Source organism: Maniola hyperantus, chromosome 13 (assembly GCF_902806685.2).
Source record: "Maniola hyperantus chromosome 13, iAphHyp1.2, whole genome shotgun sequence".
Lineage (NCBI taxonomy): Eukaryota > Metazoa > Arthropoda > Insecta > Lepidoptera > Nymphalidae > Maniola > Maniola hyperantus.
Genome location: NC_048548.1, coordinates 5705460 through 5715746, shown reverse-complemented (window position 1 = coordinate 5715746; position 10287 = coordinate 5705460). Strand labels below are relative to the sequence as shown.

General features: G+C 35.9%; 2 protein-coding genes across 2 annotated transcripts; one reads left to right on the top strand and one right to left on the bottom strand.

The window, feature by feature from the left end:
- The first annotated feature begins 4269 nt into the window (after positions 1-4269).
- LOC117987856 (putative nuclease HARBI1) lies at positions 4270-6740 on the top strand. Its single transcript, XM_034974923.2, has 2 exons — positions 4270-4761; positions 4854-6740. The coding sequence occupies exons 1-2, from the start codon at positions 4492-4494 to the stop codon at positions 5613-5615; spliced, it is 1032 nt and encodes a 343-aa protein (XP_034830814.1). The 5' UTR covers positions 4270-4491; the 3' UTR covers positions 5616-6740.
- On the bottom strand, positions 6375-8586 carry LOC117987855 (uncharacterized). The gene is made up of 5 exons (XM_069502720.1): positions 7908-8586; positions 7258-7478; positions 7081-7182; positions 6848-6918; positions 6375-6503 (listed from the first exon to the last, which is right to left on the bottom strand). The coding sequence occupies exons 1-5, from the start codon at positions 7928-7930 to the stop codon at positions 6375-6377; spliced, it is 546 nt and encodes a 181-aa protein (XP_069358821.1). The 5' UTR covers positions 7931-8586.
- Between the last annotated feature and the right edge of the window lie 1701 nt (positions 8587-10287).

The window sequence follows — 10287 nt, the reverse complement described above, 5'->3', positions numbered from 1 at the left end:
CCCTAGTTATAGCAACTGAAAACTGACGACGGCAGTCTCGTTTCATCTAAACCCGAAATCTTGAGAGAGATAAAGCTGTCGTTCCACCAGTTATATGCGAGAATGCGTAGCGAAGAAAGAATGTATACTTTTCAACCAGGGACACATCTACTCAAGATGTGTCCCTGGTTGAAAAACATCCATTCTCACTCAAAACAAGTAGCCCTACTAGGCTGTTTAGTGAATCATCATCATCATCATTATCATGATCAACCTATTGTCGGCCCACTACTCCACTGAGCACGGGTCCGGGGTCTCCTCTCGGAAAGAAAAGGGCTTAGGCTATAACCTCGGAAGTATCGGAAGCTGTAAGCGATAAGCGAATTCCTAACCAAAGAGGAGATATCAAAGTGGCCAGTACGACAAAACGCCAATTTCAGATGTAAGGACCTAATATATCATTATTTTTCCCAATTTTTCGTCAAATTTATCATTCAAACAACCAAGTACAAAAGCAACATTAATATACTAAATACCTATTGTTGATACAGCTTTCATACTACATATTCGTGCTAAAGTTTCAGCATTTTAAAACCCTTTGAAAACCGCGAGAATGACAGTAAAACCTCTCTACCGCAATAAATTTGCAGATAAAAATAGACGAAAAAGTTAAACCAGAAACTACTTTTATATAGTGTTGCCAACGTATCTTCCTTACTTCCCTCATATTTTATTCAAAATCCAATAGAAATAGTAGTAAACCGTATAATTTTTCTGTCTGGATCTCTTCCGCGCCGTTTTGTCAAGCTGTCTCAAAGTCTGAAACAAATTGAACGTCTATTTATCCGGTTTACTCGTGGTTTACTCTACATCCTCCAAGGCTCTTTTTAACAGACTTTAAAAAAGTATGTATAATAGGTATATGTATATCCGTCATTCCCTAAATACCGATGAACTTATTTCGATCATTCAAGAAGGATTTATTAATAGGTAGACCTAGGTATCACTCTTATGTACGAAGTAATACACATAAATGTAAACGTAATATATCACCAATATTTTTGATACATAGGTGTATATTATATTTTTGATATAATATGCATTAGTATTATTATGTTTTGTGATATAGGTAGGTAGGTACATTGATTTCCCCGAGATTTCTGAACCGATTTGATTTGACTCCTTAAACCTGATGCTGTAAGGATACTGCCGGCATTTAATACTTTTCAATGCATTTGAAGTCGATTCACTTTTTAAAAAAGTTTTATTGTTTATTTTAAACACTCCTAAGTTTTAAAAAGTCCTGCTGCCTGCTCTCCTAAAATCCTAACATTATCGAAAACGACAATATTTCACGTGACCTGAATAAAATTATATCGTAACTGTCAATTTTGTACGCCAATAATAATATCAAAACAACAAACATGGGTCAAGAGTCGATTACTGGCACACTAGTATTACTGTGTCATATTAAATCTTGGAGTTTCTCTACGTGATCAAATCAGAAATCAGGAGATCCGTAGGAGAACTAGAGTTCTAACCGACATAGCTCAACGGGTTGTGAAGCTGAAGTGGCAATCGGCAGGGCACATAGTTCGGAAAAACCGATAGACGTTGGGGTCCCAAGGTGCTGGAATGGCGACCTTGCACCGGAAGACGCAGCGTTGGAAGACCCCCCACTAGCCCCCCACCTACCTTCGTACCTACCAAATTTCATGATTCTAGGTCTCGGTCAACAGGAAGTACCTTATAGGTTTTCTTGACAGACACGACGGATAGACAGACAACAAAGTGATCCTATAAGGATTCCTTTTTAGGGTTCCGTACCTCAAAAGGAAAAACGGAACCCTTATAGGATCACTTTGTTGTCTGACTGTCTGTCTGTCTGTCTGTCAAGAAACCTACAGCTAGGGTACTTCCCGTTGACCTAGAATCATTAAATTTGGCAGGTTATAGCTGACATTTGGGGAAAAATCTGAAAATCGTGAATTTACGGTTAGATCACACAATAATTAGTATTTTCAACTTTCGAAGTGAGTGACTATATCAAGTGGGGTATCATATGAAAGGTCTTCACCTGTACATTCTAAAACAGATTTTTATTTATTTTTATGCATCATAGTTTTTGAATTATCGTGCAAAATGTCGAAAAAATACGACTGTAGTACGGAACCCTCATTGCGCGAGCCTGACTCGCACTTGGCCGGTTTTTTTTCTTCTTGATAAAACATTAATATACAAGCGACATAAAAGATGAACTGATTTATCACAATAACGCTTTGTTTGGTTCATGGATGACCGCGTCTCAAGGATGTTTACGTCAACATTCAGCAGAATGCCTCCAAGAACCGGTTTTTGCGTGGATTTATAATTGCGATAATAATATTATCTTGGAATAGGTATGTATATTAAGTAAACAAACTTTGTTCTATATTGCAGGAATATTAAAGTTCTGCTTTCTAGAGTGGTGGTAGAAGTCTTGCTTGAGTCTTAACTAGCGTAAATCATAATACCTAAGTTCATAATAATTAAGTTGACCTAGGATTAAATAAACTTATTTGAATCCGAGGGGACGATGAGCAAGCCAAATGTAGGATAGTCTAAACTCTAATGTGACTTCCCATTATTAGGTTTTTTAAATCCCGTGGGAACTCTTTGATTTTCCGGGATAAAAAGTAGCCTATGTCCTTCCCCGGGATGCAAGCTATCGCTGTATCAAATTTCGTCAAAATCGTGGAGAAGGCTCTCCATAAACGTGACACTGGCGAAGCAATCTGTGCCAAGTTGGCACACCTAAAAGCCAATAATTGGGAATTGAATTGAATTGAAAATGGTTATCATCACACATAAAACTAACAAAGCTCGTCGATTTTACGTATTTTGGAAGACCTGCTATTTAATGAGAAGTAATTCATTTTTGATGTACGCGAATACCCATTTATGCGAAATGAATACCTACTTCGTAAGTGTATGATCTCATTTGCAAATTAACCCGTGTACATATACGAGCTTATCAACCAAGTCTTTGTAAACACAGAACATCACAGCTACAAGTTTCGCAGTAGCCATTAGTTAATCAAAAGTAAATAACTTCTGTTATCTACTATAGTTGTATAATAAATGACCAACATGTTTTAGTCTTGGGCTGGACGTCCTTCACTTTGAACGTAGCGAAATACATTAGTAGGTATATTAACGTTCAAAAGCAAATTAATTTAGGTAAAAGTGTTTACTAATAAAACAGTTTTTTTAACGGTGTGAATTAGTGAAAACAAGTATATTATTTAGTTTATTCTTATTCGTAAGGTAAGATAAAGTATCCTTCGCTATACCTTGACCTAAAATATAACATGGCCATCGTCCAAGTAGCTTGTTTTTGATTTCTAGAATCTAAAGCTTAGATGCATTAGACTCATTGGCGACTAAGTGCAGGTGAATTCTAAACTGCAAAGCTCAGATCGGTGCAAGGTTGCCTGTGTGTCAGTATTCTATCAGGAACAGGATATTATACTTCGGATTGTGCTAAAGAACTATTTGATCTAGTTCCTCCCTCGTTATTTTACTATCGGACTGCGAGGCTTCGTTAAGGTATGCACCCCTAGTCTCTACATAGTTGTAATTCCAAGAACTCGTACGAAGCGTATTGCTTCCTCGTTTCTAATACGCACTGCTAAAATATGGAATGCCCTTCCGGCTTCCGTTTTGCATATGCATCTTCCAGAGAATTTAAACTGATATGTACCTATACGAAAAATACTGCAAAATATTATTATCAGTGTATATCAGTTAAGACACTATTTCTATTTTCTTGCATATTTTAATCCAAGTTATAATAATTTATAACACGTCAAACGAATATTAGCTTCATTGAAAAGCTTCAGTCAGTTGAAATCTCTGGAATTCTAATTTTAAAGATTTTTGTAATCACAACGCAAGTCATGCTTGAGCTACGGAAAAATGTACCTATGTCTAGTGTAAAAAGTCTATATTTATCACCACAGTCCACACCATCATATGTGTGTATTTAATCCAGTTAGCTATTTTTGTCGGCAAACGTACTGTACGGATTTATGGCCCTATTGTAGCGGTGGAGAAAATCTCGATCGATACCTTTTATGCAGACGTAAAAATTCACGTAATAAATCTCCAAACAATCCGCGGTAAATACAGGACATTGACACATCAAGAGGCATAGTGGATGCGAAATACGAGGGTGACAGATGGTCCGTTAACAGGCCAGTTACTGCTTGAAGTGATATATGAGCTGCGAAGTGACTCTTACACCCATATTCTAAGTCGTGACCTCATGATTTACTCGACTCGACTCAAGCTCAGTGAGGCGATTTTATATTCTTAATTGTAACTTTTCACCTCAACTCAAAGAGTTTCCTCACTCGAGGTGAGTGCGAGTCGAGGAAGCAACTGTCAAACGTAAGGTTGATCGCCATCTACCTTAAGGAAGTTTTTAAGTGATTTGTAATCAAACAACGCATATTTTACCTGATTTTTATAATGTCTTTCGAAGAATTCATAGAATATATGTACGATAATCCCTATAATTATTTATCGCGACGTTATTTACGTGATGCAGAAAATCCGATAGAGGTTTTTGATGAAAATGAGTTCAAAATTAGATTTCGCTTCACCAAAAATATTGTGGCGGAGTTTTTGTTACCGCTATTATTCCAAAATAGTGCAAACTGTAATAATCGTGGATTGCCAATTCCACCGATAATTCAAGTGCTAGTAGCTTTGCGATTTTACGCAACCGGAAATTTTCAAGTAAGTGGTTAATTACTTAAGATTGATTACCTAATAAGATGGAATTGATAGGACCTACCTACTTTAATTATTATTATTGATATTGTTTGCAGATCGTTTGTGGAGACTTGCACAAAATAAGCCAATCCGTGATATCAAAGATTGTGGCTAATATTTCTAAGGCTTTAGCTTTAAAAATAGGACGCTTCGTCAAGTTTCCCGATGCTCCTGAGCAAGCAAATGTGAAGATGCAGTTTCATCGCGTTGCCGGATTTCCTGGGGTTATAGGATGCATTGATTGTACACACATACCTATAAAAAATCCAAATCGGCAAAACGGTGAAGTTTTTCGCAACCGTAAGGGTTGGTTTTCGATAAATGTGCAAATAGTATGTGGCCCACAAATGGAAATATACGACATTGTAGCACGTTGGCCGGGGTCAGTTCATGACTCTAGAATATTTACAAACAGCAGATGTCACATGAGATTTGAAGAAAGGGAACTTGCAGGCTTACTGATTGGCGATAGTGGTTATGCCCAGTCGTCATACATGTACACGCCTGTTCATAATCCACAAACTCAACCTGAGTTTAGGTACAACAGAGCTCATATCAGCACTAGAAATATTATAGAGAGGTTTAATGGCGTATGGAAAAGAAGGTTCGCCTGTTTGAATAGAAAATTACAAAACAATTTACCAAATACATGTAATATCATAGTAGCATGTGCTGTGCTGCATAACATTAGTATTGAGACCAATCAAGAGATACCTGAACCCATGCCCAACCTTGATGTTGTTCCAGTCTTACACAGTAGTGATACAGCACGAGGTAGCGTTATTAGGGCTGCATTTATAGCAAGACATTTTAGTTAGTAGTAGGTACTATATGTATTATTATTTTCAACCTTACCTACTTGTTTTAATTAAAGTTTGTTCATAGTTTGTTAAATACTACTTACATGTAAATATTTTATATACATATTTTATTATAAGAACAAGAATTCCATTTAAAAAAAATTAAATTAAAATAAATAAGACAATACGCAAAAATAGGATTAGAAAAATAGCCTAAGGATATTTGAGGGAAATAGTTTTTAAACAAAGTTGTAATAAATAATGTTATGTTATAGAGTTAAGAAGTAGTGTAAGAAATTTAAAAAAAAGCTTTTATTATTAACTAGTGTATGCCCGCGACTTCGTCCGCGTGGACTACACAAATTTCAAGCTTGTAATTTACCCCCTTAGGGGTTGAATTTTCAAAAATCCTTTCTTAGCGGAGTAGGCTTACGTCATAACAGCTATCTGCATGCCAAATTTCAGCCTGTTACGTCCAGTAGTTTGAGCTGTGCGTTGATAGATCAGTCAGTCAGTCAGTCACCTTTTCTTTTTATATATTTAGATAATAATATTCTATCTTATAAATACTACTCACGACTTAATAATGTATGATGTATAGTTATAAATAAAATAAAATAAAATAAAACAGAACTCTGAATTAGTTTTTCATGTTTTTATTTTTAAATAATAATAAAGCTAGTTCAGCCTCTTCTCTCCTAGCCCTATTGCAGTGAAGAAGTTCCTCTGCAGCTTCCCTCTCAGCTTTAGACCTAAAGAAATTCTCCTCCGCTGCCTTCACCATCCACTCCTTCTCTGCGATTCTGAACTTGTGAAGTTCTTCTTCTCTTTTTTGGGATCGTTCATAATTTTTTTGTCGGATGTTGAACTCCTCTTCAATTGCCTTAGTTCTAATATTTCTTGATCCTGAAAAAAGTAACAGTCATAATTATATTACAAGCCCTAAACAGTTCAGCAATATGTTTTTGATTTCTTGAAAATAGTCGCCGGCTCACGGGCCTCCTCTCCGAATGAGACGGGTTTAGGCCATAATCTGCCACTCTAGCTAAGTGCGGATTGGCTGACTTCACACACCTTCGAAAACATTATGGAGAACTCTCAGGTAAGCAAGTGATAATATTTTAATTGCTGTAAACGTACAACGGCCCGGGATCAAACCTCCGACCTCCCGAATAGGAGGCCGACGTCTTGACCACTTGGCTATCGTCGCGCTACGCGCTACTAGGTATACTATATTTTTTACAAGTAACTTGTGATGAAGCTGCAGTATAATCAGTCAAATGAGACTCAGGGAGCCGAGGCGGAGTGTTTACAATGTTATCTGTGAAAATAATAAAAAGCATGGTTAGTTAAGATTTTTCTGCAGTCTATTTTATATTTTTTATTATTATACTTGAAGGAAATTCTGAAATAAATTTTTAAGGCATATCAAATACTCCAGATTTTTTTATGATTTTTAAAATGTTAATTACGAGTACTTTACCTCTTTCTGCCACAGACTCATTTAAACTTTGTGTTCTGCTTTCAAAGGTAACAGGCAGATCTTGAGGTGTAGATGGGAAGATCAAATGGCCTATTTGCAGTTCTGTGAACCAAAAAAACCATATATTAAAAATCATACAAATTGCCGTCTTTTTATATATTTTTTTGTGACATTTACCTTCACTGCAGGGAATATTATCACTGTCAATAACATCTGTTAACTCCACATCTGTTTGCTCATCAAGAGCAGCTTCCAGTACCGGGTCTGAACTAGAGGTACTAGGTAAAGGATTAAAAGATCCACCACCTGTTCTCATCCTTTCCCTTTTCTCTTGGGCTAACACACTTTTGCGTCTGGTTTTCAAATTATCCCAACATTTTTTGAGTTGAGCTTCAGTTCTCTGAAAAAAAAATTGCCATCTTTAACGTATAAAACAGTGACGACTTGGATTTAAGAGGATTATATTATATTTCTTGAAAACCCTAGGATAGCACTAAGGAATAATTTGAGAAATTTCAATTGGATATTTAAATCTTGTTGGAATCCAATAAGAAATCGTGGGAATACGCTAGTCTATATCAAAATATAAGGTTACCTTAACTAAAAAAACTATAATATTAAAACTAACTACCTGATGTATCAAAGCACACCTCAAACCTCCTAAGAGAATTTGCGTAGAGAATTTACAACGTAAACCTTTGAAGGATTTTAAAATTTTACCCGAGCGAAGCTAGGATGGCCAGCTAGTAAAATATTGCGCTCAAGCGTTTCATAAAGTTTGCCAAATTTAAGAAAAGAATATATTCTGAAATACAGTAGGTACTTACTTTTGAATTTGTTTCCATGGCATTAAACTCCTGTGTTAGGCGAGCCCATGCAGTTTTTTTAATTGCTGCACTTCCCATAGTAGTTGCCATGGAGTTTAAATTATATTTTAAAACCAGCTCTTGCAGACAAATCTTTTCATTTTCATTGAAAAACTGTCTTCCAGTTCCAGCCATTTCAAAAAATAATACTTGGGTAACAGGACAACGCAACTCTAAACACAGTGAAGCACTACGTACGAAATATTTTTGGTCGCAAGCAATCGGCTTCTCAAGTATCACACATTTTTTAACAAACATTTCTTTTTGTTTCAAGTGGTTACCTATTAAAATTTTAGGTTTGTTTTTATGTTGGCTTGCATTTGTATTTTGAATTTTAAGCATCCTGGCACAAGTATGTGACCCTTGACATTGAAAGTTACCTCGCTACAGATAAAACTTTGTTTAAAAATAAGGTTAGCCAGCACAACAAATGAAAAATTCCTCTAAATAATGACGTAATTGTTGAGTTTTACCTCGACTCAGCCTCGACTCCACTCGACTCACACTCATTCGAGGAACCTCATTATTTCCTTACCCTTACAACTAAGAATACCAATTTCGAGGTTCGTTCGAGTCATTCCTTGAGGCTCCCTCGAGTGAGTTGGAGTCGAGGGGCTTTCGAGGTTGCGACTTAGAATATGGGTGTGTGCCTCTGCCACTTCAGTTCTGTCGCACCGCGCCTGCAAAAAGATAAAAAGGATACCGAAATACGTTTCACAAGTGGTCTGTCGGAAATGGATAGAAATCCAGCCACCATAGCTTTTTATCTCGGGCAATATATCCGTTATCGATATCCAATTTCTGCTCTATGACGTGTAATGTCCTTCGGTTTAATTTTTGCCTCCCTGCCCCCTGGGTCTGATTTGTTGAGCTCAGTGAAATATTCGTCTGGACTTCTGTAATGTTATTCGGAAATTACCTACGTTTCAAATTTCAAAATATCACGGTTCATTCAAGTAGAATTTTTCAAGCTGTTTTGTATCACATTGATTATAATATATTATAAATATTAATGATTATTGATAGTAGTTACTACAAAGCACCTTCAAGGCAAGTGCGAGAATAGTTTGCGCTTTGCATTCAAAATTTAAATAGAGAGAAATCTATGAATATGTTATACCTAGTACCTACTTATATTTTATATCATAAAAATTGTTGATAAACATAACGTCTGGGTAAATCACTATTATTTATTAACCGACTTCAAAAAAAGGAGGAGGTTCTCAATTCGTCGGAATCTTTTTTTTTTTTTTTATGTATGTTCCCCGATTACTCAAAAACGCCTGGACCGATTTTGAAAATTCTTTTTTTTGTTTGAAAGGGTATACTTCAAAGTTGGTCCCATTTCAATTTGGTGAAGATCTGATGAACATCTTCGAAGATAGATACCGGAACTCCTCAACGGATAAGAGTAAATTGCTCGCGATCAGTGTAATAGCTTAGTAAACAGTAGATTTTTAACCAGTCATAGCATAATTTCATGGGGCCACTAAAAATTGTGAAATAAATTTTTTTTACAAAAAAAATAAAAACCGACTTCGTTACATAAACACTAAAAATTGAAAAATAATTTAATTTATTACCGAATATATTATGTATACAAGAGTTAATATAGTTCCATAATAATATTTTTTGGGGTCGGTGCCAATGAGGTGCCATTGTGGAGTCCCATAAAAATATGAAGTCTAGACGATTCGCGCAGCTAAAGCTAATTGGCACCGGCACCAAAAAGTATTATTAGGGAACTATATTAACTCTTGTATACATAATATATTCGGTAATAAATTAAATTATTTTTCAATTTTTAGTGTTTATGTAACGAAGTCGGTTTTTATTTTTTTTGTAAAAATTTTTTTACAAACTTAGTACTTTTTCTTGAATACGCAACTACATCAAAACTTAAAGAATTAAAAACCTTTGCGGCACAATCAGTGAAGATCAGATGAATCCTAAACCGAAGCAGAGTTCCAACTCCTAACTAACGAGCGCTATAGTAACACTGCTTTGCAGAAACTAGGTAGGGTGACTCTATTTATGAACAGTATCAAGACTCAGCGACCTGTCTTATTTAGACTAAATTAAACAGAGCGTCCTTTGCTAATTAGCAGAGTGCGCCACGTTAATGAGGTTGAGTCGGCTTTTATTTAGTTAAGTACTTTAGTCAGTGAGAAGTTATTATACTGTGTACCTACTGTCCCACAAAATGGTCCCAACTTGCCTAAGTTACGATCATACACTTATTAAGTAAAGGTGTTTGGTTACGATTTACGGGAGCCACGAGTCGTGATTTTGTTATTCAGTAAATTGACGCTGAACCTGCTTTTACTCTGTCTGTCAATAA